At 36.7% G+C, this 23,354-nt stretch overlaps 2 protein-coding genes across 5 annotated transcripts in view; both read left to right on the top strand.

Moving 5' to 3' along the window:
• The window catches only part of RBM25 (RNA binding motif protein 25), a 49,931-nt gene extending 36,804 nt beyond the window's left edge, over positions 1–13,127 (top strand). For both annotated transcript variants that reach the window (XM_054567327.1, XM_054567326.1), the window contains exons 11-19: positions 570–792; positions 900–989; positions 3,166–3,239; positions 4,540–4,690; positions 6,610–6,934; positions 7,295–7,569; positions 7,888–7,986; positions 8,892–8,939; positions 12,521–13,127. In XM_054567327.1, the coding sequence (XP_054423302.1) occupies positions 570–792; positions 900–989; positions 3,166–3,239; positions 4,540–4,690; positions 6,610–6,934; positions 7,295–7,569; positions 7,888–7,986; positions 8,892–8,939; positions 12,521–12,613 (1,378 nt within the window). In that variant the 3' untranslated portion in view covers positions 12,614–13,127. The remainder of the gene's footprint in view (positions 1–569; positions 793–899; positions 990–3,165; positions 3,240–4,539; positions 4,691–6,609; positions 6,935–7,294; positions 7,570–7,887; positions 7,987–8,891; positions 8,940–12,520) is intronic.
• Positions 13,128–17,141: 4,014 nt separating this feature from the next.
• PSEN1 (presenilin 1) overlaps positions 17,142–23,354 on the top strand; it is a 56,516-nt gene continuing 50,303 nt past the window's right edge. For all 3 annotated transcript variants that reach the window (XM_054567325.1, XM_054567324.1, XM_054567323.1), the window contains exon 1: positions 17,142–17,275. The gene's annotated coding sequence lies outside the window, so the exon portion shown is untranslated. The remainder of the gene's footprint in view (positions 17,276–23,354) is intronic.

The raw sequence follows: 23,354 nt of genomic DNA, 5'->3' as shown, positions 1-23,354 counted from the left end.
AACACAGGCATGTGCCTTGACTGGAAATCGAACCAGCAATCCTTTGCTTTATAGTCCAGCACTAAATCCACTGAGCCACCCCAGTCAGGGCTATTTGTATTTATTTAAGTCCCTGGCATCATACCATACATGGCAGCTGGGTTTTATCATTCCGAATTAAATACTTGAGAACTTTCCATTTCTCCTAAATATAGTTTTAATGTACCTATGAAACATGCCAAAATGCTCTTTTCTTCACACTCTTCCAACACCTTTATTCCTTGACCACTAGTGAAATAGATTACCTTTCAACATGTTCATTAGTCCTTTTTATTTCTTATACTTGGGGTCTTTGTTGGTTTGTTTTCTGAGATACCAACATGCATTAACATTGAATTCAGGATTCGGGGCTGGAAGTATATTCTATGTCTCTGACAAATACAGAGGAGTTTACAATTCTGCAGAAATCAGATGCTGAATTCTGGCTTGTGAGTTTGTGTATTTCATAATATATGTTGTTCTTTCTTCATTGGTTTTGAAAAGAAAACAAGGGAAACTGACAGATTTTTTTTTTTTTAATCTTTATGTAGAGAAAAGAGCAGAGATCGGGAACGGGAACGGGAGCGTGAAAGAGAGAGAGAGAGAGAACGGGAACGAGAAAGAGAACGCGAGCGAGAGAGAGAACGTGAAAGGGAACGGGAGCGTGAGAGAGAGAAAGACAAGAAGAGGGACCGAGAAGAGGATGAAGAAGATGCATATGAACGAAGAAAACTTGAGAGAAAACTCCGAGAGAAAGAAGCTGCTTATCAAGAGGTAAATTGAGGAAATATTTTTATTTGTAAAGCTTGTTATTTAGTAGCTTAGTCAAAAACTTAACCCTTTGTATACATTTTTAAAGCTCTGACAATTTCATTTTTTAGCGTCTTAAGAATTGGGAAATCAGAGAACGAAAGAAAACTCGGGAATATGAGAAAGAGGCTGAAAGAGAAGAAGAACGAAGAAGAGAAATGGTAATATTCTAGTTATAAATATGTGATTTTCAGATGTAAATGAGATCAAATTTTTACTGTTAACTAAAAATAACTATAATTAAATTATCTGAGCTCCCAGTATAATTTTATTTTCATATATTTCAAGTAACCTTGAGAGACTTTAAGTACACCAAAATCTTTTTCCTCCTGATTTTTACATTTTTGCTATCTATAAACAAAACTATCTTTTGGCATACGTTTCAAAGTAAATCTGTCAGAGTAATATATAAAATGAGAATTTATACAACATTCTCTGATTAAGAATCTGCAACATTTTTGAATTTGAAGAGGCTTTGATACTCTGTATCAGTCAGTACCTTTGGAAGGAGGAAAGAGTGTCATGAGAAGACCTCTGGTTTTATAAATCAAAATTACTGTCTTCTGTATATAACATTTATGGATTATAGTTCTTCCTTAGATTATTATTCTTTTGACTATATGATAATCATAAAAAATACGTCTTGTTTTTCACATTTGCATTTCTTGGTAAACTATAAAAGTGAAGCAATTGGTTTAGGTTGTTAGTAAAATGAAAAAAATATATTTTATCATAGTATTTGTTTTAGTAGTATGTTCCATGTGTTCTGTCTTTGCCAGAATTTCATGAAAGTTTCTTTATCTCCAGTTTGGAGATTATTCTTCCAAAAACTTCACTGAAGTTAGGAATCTTCTTCAAATAGCTTTTGAACATGAGACATAGAGGGAATTTTTGTAAGTAACCAAAGGGTGCATGCAGCAACTAGATAGATAGTATGGGTGTTCTGGATAGTACATCCACTAACGTCATTGAATTATTTAAAATACTTTATTTCTCTGGATTGTAGTTGTTGTTCTAGAATTTCTTTTTCATCCATAGGTTAGAAAGTAGGAAAATAACAATATAGTAAGAGACATAATTATTTGAAGAAATGTTTGCCACCAACAACATTGTGGAATAGATTTGATGTGATCCTGCTTCCTACAAGCAAATCTGAAACCTGTCTTCCAGTAGAAAAATTCCTATTATTTTTTGTTTGGGGACTTAAAAAAGCACAAAAACATTTATTTGCTCATAGTAAAATGTTCAAGTAACAGAAAATCTGATGTAAAAAGTGAAAGTTTCTGCTCTTCAAGAGTGGTAACTTAGGTTTGTTTTAGTGTTTACCTTAGGAGTCATCCTGTGTTTTATTTTGACATTTGTATTGTCATTGCTACTTGATAGTCTACTTTTATTCATTTGACAAATTTTTAGTGTACATTATATCCCATCCTTGTGCAAAATACTGGATATATAAGAATAATGTTTCTAATTTTGAAATCTGGGTATATTGTCAGAGAAGATACTGTAGCACATGTGAGAGTGTTTAAGGTATGGTGAAGGTGTGTGTATTCACTGTATTTTGGAAGTGCAGAGAGGCTCTCTGGGGGAGGAGTTGGTCACAGAGGATTAGATTGGGGAATTCTTTAAAGAGGTAATACATGAACTGGATGAATTGTGTTAAGATTTTACTTTAGTCAAACCTGCTGTTAACCTGCTTTGTATATAGATTTTGTAGCTGTTGATATAATAGATATAGATGTAGGTTATATATTTATTTATACATATATAATTGTTAGGTATAACTGCAATTAAATATAATATTGTATTTAAAATTCCAAAAATAGGAATAAGAGGTTCATGTACTTTCATGCTTTGTGTACTCAAAGTAAAACAGGCATTACCTTAAAGTTGATGCATGAACATGATTTACAATTTTCATCCTACATTTCTCAAAAACTACTTGTAGCATCATTTACCTGCAAATGAAGTGTGTAAAATATTTTTTTGTTCAGTTAACAGATTCAATAAGATAACTTTCAGTTTTGTTTCTTGGTGTGCTCAGGTTTCATTAATTAGAAAATACTTACTGTACTTTGAAGATTATATTGAGAGAGGAAATTTATTATAGCATACTATGTGTGGTTTTATTTTACAGATGCGTCCTAAATCTGACTTGTCTTATGAGTAAAAGACAAAAAATATATACTGTTATGCACATTTAATATATGAAGTATATGAGAATTATAAAGTTCAAGTGGTATGGATAAGAAAAATCTGTTCCCAAGAAAGGGGGAGGGTGTAACCTAAAAGACTTTTATGTTAATTTTGCACTCTTTGTTCTTCATTTCCTCAAAGGCAAAAGAAGCCAAACGACTAAAGGAATTTTTAGAAGATTATGATGATGATAGAGATGATCCCAAATATTACAGGTAAAGAATCCTTGCTTTATCAACTCATATTTTCAGCATTTTTTTTTTTAGCTCTATTCTTCCTTGTCTACCAGAGTGCAAGTTCACTTAGCACAATAAAAAAGAAAGATACCAGAATCTTCATATTCTATCTTGTAATCACCCCCGTAGTTGATAGCGCTGTTTTGGGGAGAATGTTTGGGCAGTTGGGGAAGTAGCTGTTGCCAAAGGATCGACAATTCTGTGTATCTGTGTATCTTTTCGGTGTGGGGGGAAGTCCATAATAGTATTACAGATTTTCATTCCTTTATTTTAAAGATGTCCAGTTTGTAAAGCAAGTTATAACTAATCTTTATAACTGCCTCAGGTGGTCTAGAAATTGTTGTCTTCAAGGCTTTCAGCAGTGCCACAGAACAATCCAAACTCCCGTACATCTCCTCCCTTGCCCAGTTGATGTATTACTGTGAAGTGAGCATTGGTGAAACCTTTCTTCCTTCATCTCTTTGTTCCCATGGCATTTCTGAACTACTTTAACTCTAGCACTTATGTCGCTGGGGTAAACTGGTTGGTTTTGTTCTGCTCCCTCTACTCAAACTAATTTCCCTGAAGATACGGACAATATTTTTAATTTGTAAAAAAATCTCATGTATCTCACATGGTCCAGGCATTTGATATATAATTAAGTTTAATAAACTGGAGCCAAACAATGAAAACATCAGAATTAGTAACTTATTTAAAAAAGTCAAAGACTTGGTTTTATAGAAAATCCAAGAAATGTAAACTTACTAATTCATGAAATAGCAGAACATAATTCAACATTCTGAGATAAATTAAGCTTCTAGTTAGAGAGAACCTCTGTTTTCTATTGATTCTGCACTACTTTTTTTTAGAACTTTTTTCCACAAGGAAAAATTATTTTACTTGAAGATACAGCGCTATTCTTAGTGTTACCAACTACTTGTGTTAACTTTTCACAACTTGGCATCCAAGAGCACAAGTTACGTGTTGGGGTTTCCCTGAGGAATAGGCACAAAATGAGAGCTTTCCTTCTTTCTGGAAGTTACTTTTCTGTTTTAGATAGTAATTTAAAATGACTTAACAATGAGGCGTGGTGATAAGTGACAAGACCGTGCTCACTTGTTAAATAGTAACACGTAGAGATCACGATGTCTTGGGTGTTCTGCAGATAACAGAACATTGAGAATCTTCAGTCCGTTAGCATGCAGCTTTTAATATTGCAAGAAAGTGCTTTTGGAGACCTCATGTGCAATTGTTATTGATCTGAGTATTGAAGATGGCCTGTTACGATTTTCTTTTGCAGAGGAAGTGCTCTTCAGAAAAGGTTGCGTGATAGGGAAAAGGAAATGGAAGCAGATGAACGGGATAGGAAAAGAGAGAAGGAAGAGTTAGAGGAAATCAGGCAGCGACTTCTGGCAGAAGGGCATCCAGATCCAGATGCAGAGCTTCAGAGGGTGAGTCTCTATAACATACGTAACAGTACTCTTTTAAGATTATCAGATCATTTAAAAAAAAAAATTTTATTGTTTATTGGAGTGACATTGGTATCATGCCCTTTTAAGTCAACTGTGATGTAGTTTACTTTATAATGGAAATATACTTTTATGCTTCATGAATCATGCTATTTTGGGGAGATCATTAGTACTCTTCCTCTGTTGTTTTACACAGATCATCAATTGGTTTATTTTTAAGTTTAATTATTCTAAATATCTTCCAGATGTCTTATTCCTTTATTTTTGTGAATACTACTTAAGTTAAATGAATATCTTTCAATGAAATTTTGCTAGAAACCTCTTTCTACAATGGGCTCTTGTGGTTTGAGTTTCCTCTCTCATTGACATCCCAAATTATTTTATTTACAAAATAGAGATTTTGTAATAAACAGCTTGTCATTTAAAAGGAAAAGATTGTGTCATAAGACATGGCATACCCCATGCTTATTAGGAAAAAAGGAGTGTCACTTTTAAAAGTTTTTAGTTCATAATATATCTAATAATGAGAATGTTCCATGAATAATAATGTTCTAAACTCTTCCTGTCAACTTTAAAAATCTGTTAATGTGCTGTTTGTTAACAGAAACCATGTCTTCTAACATGTCCCTTTTATTTTTCAAAATGAAATAGTGTTCTTTTTCTGTTGATAACGTACTTAATGAGTAAATAGAAAAGTTCAGACAACATGCAACACAGTAAGGAGAGTAAAGACCATCTGATTTCTAATAGCCAGTTATAATCATTATAAACGTGTAGTTTCCTTTTTAAATGTCACCACAAAGGTATACATATACCCCACTCATACATAAGTTTTATAAGTGGAATTACAATTTACATGCCATTTTCTGATATGTTTTTAAATGAGGTATACTCTTCCACCCAGAATTTTACCAATTTATAGTGCTTCTGTTTTTTTTTCATACCTTCAGAGCATATTATCAGTCTTTTAAATCCTTACCATTGTAACATTTAGGTTAGGATGTTTTTATTTTTTAATTCTCTACCAGTGGATTTGAAATTTTATGTAGTTTAGAATATATATATATTTTCATTTTTTTGGTTTCATGTTGAGAAAAAAATATCTATTTAAGTTTTACAATGGTCTTATTATTTTTTATTATCTTTCATAATATCAGGGTTTCATTCATTTTGTTATAGACCTTAGAGTCCTAAATTCCCTCTACCTGCTTATATCTTTCTTTTGTTCATGAATACAGAAGTGACTACCACCCTTAGCCATTAGCTAGGAAGAAGAAATGATAGCATATGACCATGCTGAGGTTTTGAGTTGCCTCTTATGTATTGTGTACACTGTTCTTAAATAAAAATTCTGGTTATAATTTCTTAATAAAAATTAAAAAAATCATTTTTCATTTTGAATCAGCTATTATATATTTACCTTTGTAAATCTGAAGAGTATGTACAAGCCACTGAAGAATGGTAATATATGTAAAATATTTTTAAAATTTTGCAGCCCTGGCTGGTGTGGTTCAGTGGATTGAGTACCAGCCTGCGAACTAAAGGGTCGCCGGTTTGATTCCCACTCAGGGCACATGCCTGGATTGTGGGCCACTTCCCCAGTGGGGTGCGTGTGAGAGGCAACCGCACATTGATGTTTCTGTCCCTTTCTTTCTACTTCCTTTCTTCTCTCTCTAAAAATAAATAAATAATACAAATAAAATCTTTTTAAAAAAATTTCACGGAGTACCTAATATACTTTACAGATTTACTCAGCTTTCTGACTGTAGAAGTAGGCAGTGTTTCACTATCCCTAATGAGAAATAAAAAGAGATTTTGTGAAGATAATATAAAACAAAAAGCCAGTTGAATTAAGTATAGCTGTGGTCTGCTTTATTTAATATGATTGTTTTTGGTTTTAGATGGAACAAGAGGCTGAGAGGCGCAGACAACCACAAATAAAGCAAGAACCAGAATCAGAGGAAGAGGAAGAAGAAAAGCAAGAAAAAGAAGAAAAACGAGAGGAACCCGTGGAAGAGGAAGAGGAGCCAGAGCAGAAGCCCTGTCTCAAACCAACTCTGAGGCCCATCAGTTCTGCCCCATCTGTTTCCTCTGCCAGTGGCAATGCAACCCCCAACACTCCTGGGGATGAGTCTCCCTGTGGTATTATAATTCCTCACGAAAACTCACCAGATCAACAGCAACCGGAGGAGCATAGGCCAAAAATAGGACTAAGTCTTAAACTAGGTATGTTAGCATTTCTTCCATTCTGCTTTCTCTCCCGTTAAACACCTAAGTTTTATCTTAAGGAAAAAATAAATGTGCTGCTTGGTAGGTAGATAGAAAATACTCAAAAATGCCTTCCTAGCTCACCATTGTTTTCATAGTTCTACTAGTGCTCCTATATCTGCAGCTGCCTCAAGTTCTGAGAAGAAGTGAAAAGTTTAATTTTCTAGCACTTGTGAGTAGTGAGTTATTTTTTATAGTTGGGATATTTCTCTGAGATTTGTAGAAGTATATTTTGTATTGCTTTTGAGGGGATCATGGGTTGTAAAATGTAACATTTTAAAATTACGTCGTCATGCTTATACAGTGTTTTTACTATAGGTGCTTCCAATAGTCCTGGTCAACCTAATTCTGTGAAGAGAAAGAAACTCCCTGTAGATAGTGTCTTCAACAAATTTGAGGATGAAGACAGTGATGATGTACCCCGAAAAAGGAAACTGGTTCCTTTGGATTATGGTGAAGATGATAAAAATGCTACCAAAGGCACTGTAAACACTGAAGAAAAGCGCAAACACATTAAGAGTCTCATTGAGAAAATCCCTACAGCCAAACCTGAGCTCTTTGCTTATCCCCTGGATTGGTCTATTGTGGATTCTGTGAGTAGCAAATCATTGTTCATCATTTTATTGGAAGTGGTTTTGAATATAGCATACAAAGTCAGTTGATTCTGTTAACCATAAGTAGGGATGATAATGTGGCTGGAACCTCGACATTGAGAATTTAGTAGATTGTTGGGGAATTGGTGGTGGTACTTGAAGTCTTTATAAATTAGAAGCAAATATATGTCGATTTATGTCTGTCTTAGTTGTGAATGATTCTGTTTTATTATTATGAAAACTCACAACGTTACAGGCTTTTTTGTAAGTACACTTACAAAAATCATTTCAATTTAGTAACCATACTTTATTTTGCAGATATTGATGGAACGACGAATTAGACCGTGGATTAATAAGAAAATTATAGAATACATAGGTGAAGAAGAAGCTACATTAGTTGATTTTGTTTGTTCTAAGGTTAGTCTTTTTCTTCCTTCATTACCGTTTGTTTTATACTGTAAAATATTAAGATATGTCATAAAATGAAGTGTCTTGAAGAACCAAGTCTGTGATAGTTTAGTTTTATTTAAGAGATTCTTGGGTACTTAAATGAATCCCTGCGCCCTGTTTCAGCTCCCTACACCACATGCTTTCATTTCAGATGGCCAAAGAGGACAGAATTGCAGGCTGCTGCAAACTTTGCTGTCTCCCTGTCCCTGAGAATGCTTTTGCCACTCCCTTTTTGTCTTAATGTTTAGAGTGATGCTGTAGTATACAGTTGAGGAGGTTTTGTGGAGACAGCTGATAGCTTGCCTTATCAATTTCTTTGTTAGTCATCCATCCTTTGGTGGAGAAGCAAAGTAGTTCCCTTATATAGCATAATATTTACTGATTGATTACTATGTGCCAGGCTTTTTTCTTAGCAGGTACTGTGTTAAACATTTTATATAACCTTATTGTCTTGAAATCCCCTAACAATCTTAGAAAGAGTAAGTTACTAATATTATTTACATGGCAGATGTTATAGTATATAGAAGCACCATATTCTGCAAAGGTATAACTAATTACGTTTTGAGAAATATTTTTCTCTGTATTTTGACATTAGAAATAGCAGGTTTAGGTTGCTCTTTCTACTTGTAATTATTAGAGCATTAAAACTTGGAAGTCTGGATTTGAATTAGAAGATAAGATGCTATGGATATTGAGATCCCAGGTTATAGTGTCAAATTTCCACTGAAGAAGTGGGTTTTGGGGAATTGAGAAATTTATAGAAAGATTTTTCAGCTACAAGAATTTCCATACTCTTTTGGGGGTATCCTAACATTGCTTGACTGTGTTGCTATTTGTTTCTTTTCAAAATGGCAATTACTTGTTTCTTTTAGGTTATGGCTCATAGTTCACCTCAGAGCATTTTAGACGATGTTGCCATGGTAAGTCAGAAATTCATTGTTATTGATAATCTAATACCTATGTGAACAAACTCACTGCTGAATTTGATTGATTTTCTAACTATGTTGGTTCCAGAATCTTTTTATAGGCCTGAATTAAAATTTGAATATGTATTAAGAATAGAAGGGCTCCCACAAGCAAGATGTAATAAGATATCACTAAAGTTAGGGTTTTTGTTTTGACCAGTCTCTCCCTTCTTTCATTTTTCATGTTTGTGTGTATAAATACAAATCCTGGACCTATTGATACATTTAGAGAACGTTTATTAAGTACTTCCTGGGTAGAACAATGTATTAGAAGCATAATAACATGGAACATCTACTCTTGAACTATCAGGGAGACAGGTATACCAATATTGATAACCTAATATACTTGCTATAATGGGGATATGTAAAAAGGGGCAGAAGAAATAGAACATATGGTGGTGTTGAGAGTAGTTAAGGAAAGCATCACAAAAATTACCATCTAACTTGAGACTTGAAGATTGTATAACTGTATCATCACTTGAACAGGTAATGTTGGGTTGAAAGTGGTCAAATATCACATTCCTAATTGCATTTAATTTGGATATTACAGTAGAGTCAGTAGCTGAATTTCTCTAACATTGTGGTTTTGTGAGAAAAGGAAGGAGGAAGAGTATTATTGATGGCAATGGTGAGAGTGTGACTGAATGGACTGTGAATCCCCAGCTAGGAGGGGAAGGAAATGCTGTTGAAACAGAGCTGGTGGTTTGAATGGGGACTGGTCCAATGAAGCTATAGTCAGAGAAGAGAATGTTTAAGAATACAAGTGGTGGATCAGTCTAGATGATGGCAAGGTGCCAAATATGGTCATGGGACAGTGTTTCTGGGGCAGAGGGATATCGTTTTTTAGAATTACTTCAATGAACTTTTTATTTTTATTTATTGAGTTTTACAGGGAGAGGAAGAAAGAGCAAGATAGAAACATTGATTTGTTGTTTCACTTATTAATGCATTCATTGGTTGATTCTTACATATGCCGTAACTGGGGATTGAACCTGCAACCTTGTTGTATTGGGATGACACTCGAACCAACTGATCTACCCCTCCAGGGCTGACTTTAACAAACTTTAAGCTTGCGTCATACACATAGAATTTGAAGTTATTGCATGTTGGGACCAGAATTGGAAAGAAATATGGGACCCAGCTGCCAGATTGCTCCTTTTAATGAGGATGAAAAACTAGGCATTTGCTAGACAGCTATTGTTGGGGTGAAAGGGTGCTGTAGTGCAATGTCATGAACCTCAGTGGAGATACTGTTTTCAAGGATGGAAACAGTGAAGATCCAGCAGCCTCCCCATCCCTGTGGAGACGGATGCTTTGAAAGTGAGGAACTTTCTGAGAAGCCTGTAGGAATGTCAGGGTCTTTAGGGGATATTCCAGGTTTTCAGTAAAAGTAAGGAGATGAAAACATTAATGAAAGAAGTTGAGTATAGTATGGCTAGCATAAAGTGGAACAGGAGTCCAGAGGGCAGAATGGGAAGGCAGCAATGGGAAGAAGAAACATCAAGCATGATACAAGATGAGAGGTGACTGGGGGATCTTGCATCTTGACTTAGTAGGGAGGGTGGGGCCTACTGAGGTGCCTAACCAAAAGGAGCTCTAAAGTTGAGCTATTTTGTGCCCAGGCACTGTACCATGTCTAATGCCAGGAAACATGTTTTCTGTGTCCCAGCCAGCTCGATGGAGCTGTTGTCGGGTTTCCAGATAAAACGTTTGTGAGATGTATGTTAACTCTATAAAGCTGAGCCTTAGATGAAAGGACAAAATCTGGGGAGAGAATCTGAACTTTTGTGACCTTTCAGCCTCTTTAAAAGGTTTTCCTTGGGGTAGAGAGAGGCTTTCTTTCAGGCTTAGGCTGGAGTTAAGGAATTAAAGAGGGAGTGGGAATCAATGTTCTAGTTTTTGGTCTTGTTAGAGTTGCCATCACTGTCAGTGCCATGTGTCAGTGTTAATTCATTTTGATCTGTTGAAATTTTTTGATACTTGGAGTGTTACTAGATTCATTACCGCTTAATCACTTACATAGTTTTGATTATTTTCTGGCTCCTTGTTGATCACAGTGGGAAGAAGGAAATCGCTCATCTAGTGTCAACCCATTTTGGCAAAAGCTCATGGACCCTCTAAATATTTGTTATGAATGAGATCAGATTTTTAGCTCAAGTAGTATTTTTGCTCTTAATTAAAAATAGGACTTTTTCAAATCATGCCTTTCCTCATTTTACATAAATTAATGAACTTTGCATTTTGTGCCTTTATCTGTATCTTCAAGGTATGATTTTCATATTAATTAGACTTGCAGCATGGTTCTCTTGAACTACTTACTGGTCAAGTCTGGCTCATAAACGCTGATTAAAAGTTCTTTATTTGTCATCATTGAGAAATTTAGGGAAATTTTTCCAGAATAAAAGTTTCTGGCTATTCTTAGGCACTTACTGATCACAGGCACTTACTGATCATTTAGGTATTAGTCACTTTTCAAAGCACTTTGTATGCACTAAATATTTAAAATTATGAACCAGTTGGATGTAGCCACTATTTTCTTTTTATATAACCCTACCAAGGACATGTAACTAATAAGATATAGAAGTGGCATTTGGACCCAAGTAGTTTGGCTAGAGATCCGGTTTGCTTAACTCCTAACTTAAACTGGTATATTAGACCACAGATCTTCATGACAGTGATACACCCTGAAGCTTATCATAGATGCTTCCGTAGAAGGAAGCATGATACTTCATCTCACCTCACTACAGCCTTGGTATAGAGGGCTGACTGTATGTGTTGTTGGATAAGGGCAGGGGTAATGGCAAGGACACGATGCCCAAGTTGTATGTAAATAGGAAGATAATTTGATTTATTCATTTGCCAAATGGATAGGATCTTACATTTATTCAGTAGTCTTGTGTCTCTTTGTAGTGACAGCAGTTTTCCTTTACTCTTTTTACTGTATCCCAGACACTATTAAATGCTTTTCATATATTCTCATTTAATATTTAATTCAGTGTCACGCACACAAAGACTCCATAAATATTTAGAGTGTAAGATTGTTTTGGGGGGCAGTGCGATACTCTGTATGAGGTTATTATGCATTTGGTAGTTCTGTTTAAATTACTATGTTCTTTATAACAAACATTTGCTTCCCTTAGAAACTAGTTTTTCAAAACACGTATATAAATGTACTATTTATAAAGATAAAAGTTGCATCAACCCCTGGTCAGGTTGCTCAGTTGGTTGGAGTGTCATCCCATGCACCAAAAGGTAATGAGTTTGATCCCTGCTCAGGGCATATACCTAGGTTGCAGATCTGATCCTCAGTTAGTGCAATGTCAATATTATAAGCCATGGAATATTGCTGAATGCATTTCTTTGCAGTTTACATGTACTACTTAATACTCTTCTCACACTAGACAGATTTCCTTCATTTTATTGAAAGTAAATGCTTGTCTGTGGGTAACAACCCTTTTTATACCAATCGCTATTGTTATGAGATGCTGAATGCTTATCTTACACATTACTGTTTTGTTTTGTTTTGTTTTGTTTAGGTACTTGATGAAGAGGCAGAAGTTTTTATAGTCAAAATGTGGAGATTATTGATATATGAAACAGAAGCCAAGAAAATTGGTCTTGTGAAGTAAAACTCTTTACATTAAGATTTCCATTTCAGATATCTTCTTTCCCATCCTTCAAAGGACTTTGAAATTTATTTTTTTTTTTTGTCTTGAAAGACATTTGTGAGACTTGTAATTTTTTTAATGTAGAAAATGTGAATTTTTTTTCCCTCCAATTTGTTGATGCCCTTTGTAGTCCCTTGGCTGTAAAGATATCTGAATCCTACCTTGGTTCTCTTTATACTCACCAGGTACAAATTATTCATGTTTTATAAGCCAGAGCTGCTGTACACAGCCTATCTGATATAATCTTCTGCTGATTTGTTCCTTGTAAATATTAAAATGACTCCCCAATTCTTTTGCAGAATTGCACTTAATATTGAACTGTACTGTATAGGAACCAACATGAACAATTTTAAATGAAAGAATACCAGTCACACCTATTGCCCTTTCCCCATAATCAGAATTGGCAAGCTTTCATGAAGGCATGAAATTTAAAATTACAATGCGAAAATTAGGCTGTCCATTCCTACTGTATCTTTGTATGAATGTGTTTGTGTGAATGTACATATAAAAATTTTTGCCTTAGTTTGCTTTGGAGGGCTTCCTTCAACATTTTCTAATTGAAAAATATGTAATTGTAAAGGAAACATGGTATTGTGCCAATCAAGATGTCTGGGATATTTAGGTTAATAGTCTCCCAGAGCATGTTATTCTCTTCTGGCAAGCAGCAAGCAGTCTTTTGAATGGAATAGGGTTTTCCTGTTGATAGCTGGCTGCCTCAGCCTCTTTTTTAAGGGAGTGTGAATCAGTGGTTTCCTCCCACTCCCCTAATTTCATTGTTCAGAAATGAGGCAGATCCTTAGATTCTGAAGAGTTTCATTTAATGCATTTTGCACAGATTGGTCCTTAGTTTAACTTGGGTATACCCCATTGTTTAAAAAAAAAATTCAAAAAGTATAAATGAAAAAGAACTTTAAAAACAAAAGGTAAAGTTAGGCAGTTTTACAGAGTAGGAGAACTTGACCAAATACAATAGGATTTCAGCATGACATTTTACAAAACTACTTATTTCTAAGGATAAAGTAAATCATTTAAGGCAGTTACCACTAATTTTTTGTTTCTGCTTTTGTTTTGTAAAGGGTTTTATAGCTTGTGTATGTATATGCAAGCACACACCTTGTTTGTCTCTACTCATCAAAGTTTAAAAATACATTGGTGGTGGTAAGAGACACCCATGTGGCTTTCTTTATTGTAGATCAGAACTTCACCAGGGAGCAAAATTACCTTAAAATGTAACAAGTTTTAAACAGTTCTTCACACAAAGTAGGTGCAGCTATTCCCATGTCTGAGTATTTATTTAAAAGAAAAGTAAAGATTGGGAATAGAAATATAAAGCATAACTGAGCTTGAGTTAATAGTTTTTCTACATCTTGAGGGGACATTTAAAAACATTGTTCTTAACATTGGACCATGACATGGTTCCATTATGTAAATATTTCCTATATTAAAAATGTATATATTTGATCTTGGGGACTCATTCTTTTAGAGTCTTATTAAATAAATGGCATATTGTAATTGTGCAGTGTATACTAGAAACTTGAAAATACAGACTGAATTGATTGCTCTGAGTATTAGTAGCTAAAGGTCAAAGAGGATATTTACCTTATTTCGGACTAATCTATATGTCTATGAAGATATCCCCTTTTAGTGTTTTAATATTTTAAATTCTGGTCTATCAAGGGAAATTTCAGAAATATGCTCTTTGCCATTTACACATTCATTTACTAGCCTTTCTTCAGATTGACCCTCAGCCCAACACCTTGTTCAAGCTTTATGATGTCTATCTTCTCTTACCATATTCCTACTACTAAGGCATCTTACTAGGTTATTTTTATTTAGTCAACATTGGCATGAAGGTTTATTCACATAGATTTAATTTCCCTTGCTCCTGCTCTTTCACTATATTTATCTTAAAGGGCCTGTATCTGAAACTCTTGGGAACACATACTATGAATACGTAACACCTCTAGAGAGATTTGCCTCAGAATCTAAGTTCACACATTAACGTTTCTGCAGGAATGATCGTGGTTACTTGGTTAAAGACCATTGCATAAATAGCTTAATGTCCATTGAAGTCAGGTTTTGCCACTGAAGCTTAAACTTGAAGGTTTTCAGAATTTCTTGTTTTTCAGATTTATAAAGAATTGGGCATGGATAAACTGGTGTCTGGGAAACTATACATAAGATTTCTGCCAAATTGCTTGAGCTTTCTGGGTTCTTTTTACCATTTGCCCATAGTTTGATTTCAGTTTGGAAACCTTGGTTAATCCCTGTTGCCCATTCGAGTTATAAAATTATGTGAAAGTTCTGCAGTTAGAGAACCAATATGCTTTTTTCTCATTTGACCCTGTAAATAAAATAATTTAAAATATGTATATCTGTTCATAGGAGGAAAGATAAGTTATTTGAAGGTCTTTTTTCCCCCTCAAACTTGAAGGCGCACCTGAATCACCTGGAGGACTCTTGATAAAATGCAGACTCTGATTTAGTCGGACTAGTGTGGGACTTGAGGTTGATGATAAAGATACCAGTGCTAACTGATCCAAGGACTACATTTTGATTAGCATTTTAAGGTATCTACTCAGTAATAGTATTTTATCTTAACAGACTATGTAAATGCAGCTTAATTTTCTTTTTAAGTAGATTTTAAAGGGAAAACCATTTTGGGGGCAAATAAACCTACCTATTCTGTATATTCATGATTGTAAAGTAATCTCTTCCACAAATGATGTCTGAGAACAACTCTTAATATTACAGGCTTTATTCCTTGCCAGTCCCAGAACATTTCCTTCCCTAAAGAACTTTATGTTGTTACTCTGAATCTTGTCATCGTGCTTTCTGATAAACTTTATGTAATAGTAGAGGCTAATGATTACTTCGTGGAGAGTGCTATTTCAGGTACTCATGAAGCACAAATACTGGATATGGTGGACAGAGTGAGAAAACTGGGCTTGAGAGTCCCACTGGACTAAACATGTGTATTTTTTTTCTCCTTTAATATGGAGTAAAAAAAAATTTTTAATGCAAATAAATGTAAGCAGGTACACTAATTTGTATATGAGGCTTATTTACCCAACTTTTTTTTTCAGATTTTCTTTGTTATTAGATGGGAAGGGAGGGAGAGAGGGAGAGAAACATCGATGTACAAGATACATCAGTCGTTGCCTCTTGCACGCCCCCAAGTGGGGACCCAGCCTGCAACCCAGGCATGCGCCCTGACTGGGAATGGAATTGGCAACTTTATATGGTTCACAGGCAGGCTTTAGTCCGCTGAGCCACACCAGCCAGGGCCCCAGCTCTTTCTAGTGAGTTCTGTGAATGTTTCCTCCTCCTATCCAAAAACAACTGATTTTATGTCAAAATGGTTACAAATTTTTCCAGTCATATTTTAGTCTCTTTCTAACAGTATGAAATTGAGAAGTAGTTTTTGCTCAGCAAAAGGTGGTGAAATTGGTTTGTGAATGCTACTAGGATAGAAAGGATATGAGAAGGAATCCCAAATAGGCAGTGGTGTAAAGAATACTTGGAAATTCACATGTGTTTCAAACTCTGGATCTCTTACTACATTCATACTGTAGGCCAAAGTGAACTTAAAATTTTTGACAAGTTGGTAGATTTTAAAAAATGTGGTTATGTTAAAATACTGAAATATTTGCTTACTTGCATTTGAGTGGTTCTCTTTTCATCCATGGCCTTTCATTTTATCACTTCACTCATATGAAGGCCAAATTAGGAATGGCAATCCAAAATGTCCAGGAATGAAAGGTAATTTTTGTAAGTAAAAATGAATAAAAATTCTTACCAAGCCATGTTGTTTGAATGAAATGACAGTCCCAAGTGCCACCACAGGTATTACTTGGGTGATGACTCTTGCGCACAGAGTGGGAGCTAACCGTTGAGCAATCGTATGCCGGACACTCAGGTTCCAGGATTACAAAAGCAAGCCATTTTCTGCTGTTTTGACGAACCATTTAGGAAGACCGGTTCTTAAATTTGGAGCCAAAGAATCCCAGACGTTTGTTTAAAATACAGTTTCTCAGTTTCTCTTCACCCCCCCCCCCCCCCCCCGGAAGTTTTGATTCAAGTAGGAAAGGGTGGAAGGTACAGGTATTTACAGTTTTTTAATTAGCATCCTCTAGATTGTAGTGCGGCTGATTCACATTGAGAAACGTACAAAAGATAATGCAGAGTGAAAGACGATAAGTTTAAGATGCCATAGCTTTGTAGGCTGGGAGAAGCACACACTGGGCCCAGTTTTCTAGGTACTTTGATCCGGTTCAAGAGCTGCCTCGGATCCCTGACGACTTGCAGACTCGTACCGCGCACTCTGAAGTGGGTTCGCCGGGTTCCGGCTGGAGCGCAGTTTTCCCTCGCTATCCTCGGGCACCACCGGAAGCTCCGCCCCTTCCCTCGGCCCTGCTGTGCCCTCTCTCGGTCCCACCCTTCTGCCCGTAGGTGGGTCTCTAACGTCGCCAGAGCCGGAAGTGACGACACTGGTGAGGACTGGGGCGGGGCCTGGGCCGAGCAGTTCCAGAGCCCGAGATTTCACATCGGAAACAAAACAGCCGCTGCTCACGAAGGAACCTCCTCGGCTGCGAGCGGGCGGCGGCGGCGAGGGAGGAGTAGGTGCGTGATGGGGGAGTTCGGAGAGAGAGGAAAGCCCCCCCTCATCCAGTGTCGACACGGGCGGCCGTGGACCCGGGCGGCCCTTTGTCGCCGCCTGGGCCGCGGAACCGGTGTCCTCGAGGGTGAAGAGCGGGGCGCGGTCGGGCGGGGACACCGAAACTCCTCTGGGGAATTAGAGGGGCTGCCCGTTTCTCGGGTTCCTGGCACGGCGTGTGGTCAAATTGAAGAGAGAGTACCCTTCAGAGTCTTGTTCCGGAAGTGCTGGTTTCCCGAAGATGTCTCAGGGCACAGGTGCTTTGGGCCGGGATTGACCGTCTAGAGTGGAGCAGGATGAGGAAGGGCGTACCGCCGAACCTGGCTGAGCAACTGGTGAAACTCCACGCTTCATGCCCAGTGTGTCCTTGTTCAGGGAAAGTGAATGGCACTCAGGGCAAAGTTCCTTATGCCTCACATTCGCGGCGGAAAACAGGATATGATGCTTTTGCATTGATCGGCATTGTCACAGGCATGTGTATGTCCGATGCTTTGGCACGTGTCTTAGATACTTGCGTTTTTCTTCTCGCTCACATTCTTTTTTTCTTGTAGGAAAGTAACAATAAATTTTAAAGCATTGCCTGCCTGCTTTGAACAAGATGAATTAAGTATTCAAGGTTTACTATGAGATACAAGAATAGTGTGCAGATAACTATATGGCAGAGCATACTCTAAAGGTCACAACATTCGTTGAAGTTTGAGACAGAGATCTCATCTACTTAAGGGAATCTTATTATTTGAGTTATCTTTTGCAACGGAAAGGTTTTCACCCTTGGAGTTGACGTGGGGAGGACGGTGTAATCATAAGAGTGTCCTGCAAACTGGTGCCCTCTGGATCTTACCACACTGTTATGAAGGGAGATAAAACAGGAAAGTAGATTGGAGCTTATTGCATTTGGCTAATTTCAGTCAGCTGCAAAAGCCTACTTAAGTTCTCAACTCATTTATACAGAGTTCAACCAACTTAAGTCCCACCCCCACCACATTTAATAACAACGCTTTAACGAAAAAGGGAGTCTGTTGAGTGCATGGGTTCTCCCCCAGACCCTTAGGTCCCCCCACCCCACCCTAATTAATGGACTGTAGAAGTAGTATCTATTATGTGGTATTTCATTCTCCTACTCCTGGTTCTTGGGTAGACAGTTCCCACATTGCTGGGTTACTTTCCTCTGAATGGATTTTAAGCTAATAGCTGCTACTGGTCCTGCAGTTCCACATGAATTTGTGGAGAACCTGAGGATTAGAGTTGGTCTCTGAGAATCATCCTAGCAGGAAAGATAGAACATTTGTCAGTTACCAAAGTTTATGTGGTTCTCTTCCTCTCAAATCCAGGCTCTTTGCTCATTCTCTCCCACTATTTATCAGATTGTAGGGAGAGACTTCTTTCAGATGTATTCTGAAAAACTTTTCAAAGACCTCTAATACTGCTGCTCCTTCATGTGATAGATGCCAGGCAGGTTTGGAAGGTGATTTGAAAATGTGGCCCTGTTGTGTTCAGAGCTTTGCTTTGGACACCTTAATGTGGTAGTTGGGGCTAGAATGGATAAGAGACTTGAGATGACGTTGCATAATCAAACGAGATATAATGAGAGTTTGATCTTCAGTGGTGGCATAGGCTTAGGAAGGAAGAAAAACATGAACAAGACATGGCAGCCAATTGAGGGGGAAATAATAAAATATAAAGTTGATTAGGAGACTTGAAGTTTGGAGAAGGAGAAACAATTGCAAAAATAAGGAAGTTTGAGCAAAGAACTATTTTAGAGAAGAAGATGAGGAAGTGGTTTGGAAATACTACTTTGAAGTGCCAACAAGTAAAGATGTCCTTTGGACAGGCGGAGCTGTAAACATGAGAGTCACTCAAATAGACTTGCCATTTGATGTTGAAGCAGTGGAGGAGACATCCTCCACTAAGGAAAGGGAGGGCACAGGAGACCCAGGCAGACCCAGGAGACCCAGGAGACCCAGGAACACATACTGAGGGGGTAGAAGGAGGGTGAGAAACCAACCAGCTGGGGAGAATGAAGGGAGGAAAACCTCTGTAGTGCAGCGTCACAAAGGCTGAGGAAGGGAGGGAAGGTCCAGGAAGGAAAAGGTTGTCATGGATTTTTAATATTAGGCCTGGTGTAGCAGAAAGAACTGAAAATTTAGAGCATCGCGGTCCAATAAAAACATAATGTGAGCTACAAACGTTAATTTTAAATTTTCTAATGAACATTTTTTTAAAGGTAGAAATAGGTAAAATTAATTTGAATAACATTTTGTATAATTTAGTACATCTAAAGTATTTTTATTTCAACATGTAATTAATATAAAAAGGTAATTGTCTGTCTCCCCTCTAGATAGTAAGCTTTTTAAGTAAGTAAAAGCATTAGCTGATTCAGTAGCATTCCCAGTACGTATCACAGTGTCTGGGTATGTAGGAGAAACCCAATAAGTGTTGATTAAAGGGTATAATGTTTAGTTTTCACAATGTCTAGTACAGTTTCTTAAGTTGATCTAAAACAAAAGAGAGAATGCAAGCATTGCTGGATGTATAGCCAGTGATTGACAAATGAATTAGATGTGAGTAGTCATTTTTTTTTCCCCATTAAAGATAAGATGCATTCTCACCATTTCCACAGTGAATTTGAGACAATGACTCAGGGTAATCATATCTTTCATGTAGAGTTATTGAAATAAAATGAGGTTTTTTGGGGTGGGAGGTGGGGGATTCTTTATAATTATATAAATACTGATAATATAGTTTCTATATCCACAATTCTGAAATCCAAAGGCTCTGAAAAGACTGAAAGGCTTTTCATAATTCATTTCACAGCAAAAATCTAACCTGAATCTATTTATGTAATTTAAGACTACTTATATGTTTCACTAAATATTTATTAATATGTTTGATTTTGAGTTCTAAGACCTGGAGGCAGCCTTATAAAACATACAGTATTTGCACCATATTAGTTTTATAAAATCCAGGGTTGGGGGGTGGGAATTAATTCTAAACACATTTAGTCCTAAGGGTTTCAGATAAAGGATTCTGGATTTGTGAGTCTTTGTTAATTTTCATTGCATTGTCTGAGTCCACATAACCACACATAACCATTATTATTTAAAAACAACTGCAGTAACTATACAATAGGCTTCTCTAAAACTCACTGCCTTGGAGCACTCAAAGCTCTGCTTCAAGGTATAGGTCTGGATCGGCTAGGGCAGTTTTGCTTTGCATGTCTTATTTTGGGGCCAGGGCTGAAGGGACTGTGGCTTGTGCCACATCTGCTAAGATCTCATTGCTCCAAGCGAGTCATATGATTGTACTCAAAGGTACGGCGTGGGTAGTACACTACACCCACCTTAAGGCCAAAGCAATTCAGAGAGTCAAGCCCAACATCACTGGAGAGGGGAAGTGTATTTCTCTCTTGGGAATGCTGGGGGAGGGAGTGAATATTTGCTGAATAATAATCTAATCTACCACAGATGGTTCACAGAAGTGGAGTGGGATGGAAGGAGGGGGAAAAAAATCAACAAATAGGCTATATTACTATCCTTGCTCTTTTTAGAGTCTACCACTTTCAAAAAGTGTCCTGTAGGGCTGGGGAAATTATTTGCTCCTAGTTTCTTAAAATTCAGAGGAATCTTTCCAGGACGTATTCCTGAAAATTTTAATTTTAAATTGTTTTTATAAATTTTGGAGATTGGTCATATTTATTGTTGGTTGTGAGCTTTTGAAAACAAATAGAGGCTCTCCAAACCCATCCATATAATGAGAACTTGTGCTGCCTGTCCAGGAAGAAGCTGTCAAGGTAACATTAAGGCTGATTAAATACTTTTGTGGAATAAGAATAAATTACAAGCTCATTTGACACTTGAAAACTTCTTAGCATTACAATACAAAGATACTTCTAAAAATATTTTTGGTGGTTTTCTAAGTGAAGGAGAAACTAATCCAGTGGCTAGAGTCATTAAAACAAGCCACGAGCCCTTTGCTCTTCAGAAGGTCATGATAAAAAGTCTCCATGAAGATGTTTGTTTCTGTGAAGTACAAATTATGTTTACATTTATTTCTGAAAGTGAAGAAAAAATGCTATCAATAATCAAGTAAACATGCTATAATAGTTTGAAGTTTAGTTGTTACCTGGGATGTAGTAAAAGACAGAGATGTACTTATAAATAAAATTTTTATGTATTGATTTACTTTAGAGAGAAAGGAAAGGAGGGAGGGAGAGAGAGAAACATTGATTTGTTGTTCCACTTATTTTTGCATTCATTGGTTGAGTCTTGTATCTGTCCTGACTTAGGACATCCGGAGGATGCTCTAACCAACTGAGTACCCGGCCAGGGCAGAAATGTACTAGGCTATTGGTGCTTCCTTAAATGGGATTTTTAATAAATTTATTTTGCAATTTTCAACATTGCTCCTGAGATACTTTTTCAAGTGTTGACAGAAGGTTCTCTGGTTAGACTTTTCCGTTCAGCACTTCTAAGGTTCAAGATTACTTGTATTCTCTCTTTTTTAGCCTCTTTGTGCATAATAGAAATTGTAGTTGCCCATTAGAAAAGGATTTCTTTTTCCTTTTTCTTCTTGAGCAAGTGTCTTGAGGGAAAGGATAATGGATGACAGTGAATTCAAATATGCTTTTTCAGTCTCAGAAAATCTTTAGCAGGTGGCCAGAGAGAAGAAACACCAAAATCTACTTCTGTTCCTGTTCCCACTCCCTCTGCAATCCAGGTCATATACAAGGTTCTCACTCCCCAACAATTATCTTTTTTTGTTCTCAGGGCACTGCTAAGCATGTCATAAAGCCCAGTAGTGTCTTTTGCCATGCTGCCTGAACAGTGGGGTCATTGGCCTCCTCCATGGAGTCATCAATTGTTTTCAGCTGTTACTGGACCAGAATCAAATCTGGCATTGCCTGCTCCTTTCTTTGTACGAACAATGTTTGTTTGTTCACCAGGCCTGACTGAAGACCTAGATTAACCCCGTTGCCTACCTCCTCTTCCTACTGAGTTCCATGTAAAGAGCAGCTCTTCTGCGGAGGGTTGCCCTGTAGCATTTTGATCTTCAAAGCATTGGTGGAAGCCCGAGATTTCTCTGGCTGGACTGGAAAAGACCTGGATTGGGCATAAAGGACCTCGGTTCTAGAACTGGTGATAGTTCCTTCATAATCATGCACTGGCAAATTTTTTCACCTTTCCCAAACCTTAGTTTTTCACATGTAAATGTGATGAATGAGCTTTTGAAATCGTATTGGAATATGCTAAAGTGACTCCTATATTGTTTACTCTTGCAAGATTTTGTCTGCAAAAGCTCTAGTATGATAATCAGTTTGTATGGTTTGTTCTAATAGCTGAGCAGCTCCTATAGCATAAGGCTAATATGGAAACTATTTATAGTAAAATGACCATATTCTCATTATAGCTTCTTTTTTTTCCTTTTAATAAATACTAGGACTGTATATTAAGAGTACTTTGGCACTTTAGTTTTTTATTTGTACGTAGACCAGTTATTGAAGTATAAGGTCTCATTTACTATTTTTTCTTAAAGATCTCATTTACTTCTAAGTACTAGTTTCATTATTAATACTCATTGTGTCTTGATGCTTATTGTTGTAAACTCCTAAAGGGGTGATGGTAGAGTTTTACGTAGAGGCAACTTAGTGTAATACGTGAGCCTTGCTTACTGGATATGACCTTGAGCAAGTCAGTAAACTTCTGTGTGCCACATTGTTTTCGTCTGTAGAATGGGTAAAGTGAACATAACTGATTAATTAAATTTTCTCAGTCACCGTCTCTGTGTTTTGATATAAGTAGATAGCCAGTAAACTGCTATGTAGTGAATAATCACTTTTCCTCTCATTTTTACCTATAGGTGCAATGCACTTTATTTCTTTTTGCCTGCATTGTTCTTTCTTGCCCTTTGCTTCTTTCATTTGGTTAACACTATCTTATTTACTTGTTGTTTTGTTTCTGAAGGATCATACCAGAATATTAATGACAGATTTCTAACGGGTTTTTTTTTTGTAATAGAGCTGTGCTTTAAATGATACGGTATAGTCTT

Source organism: Pteronotus mesoamericanus, unplaced genomic scaffold, assembly GCF_021234165.1.
Source record: "Pteronotus mesoamericanus isolate MK-2021 breed Mesoamerican mustached bat unplaced genomic scaffold, CSHL_Meso_final contig_182, whole genome shotgun sequence".
Taxonomy (NCBI): Eukaryota; Metazoa; Chordata; class Mammalia; order Chiroptera; family Mormoopidae; genus Pteronotus; species Pteronotus mesoamericanus.
Note: the sequence above shows the minus strand (reverse complement) of the source record. Positions and strands in the feature narration are given on the sequence as shown.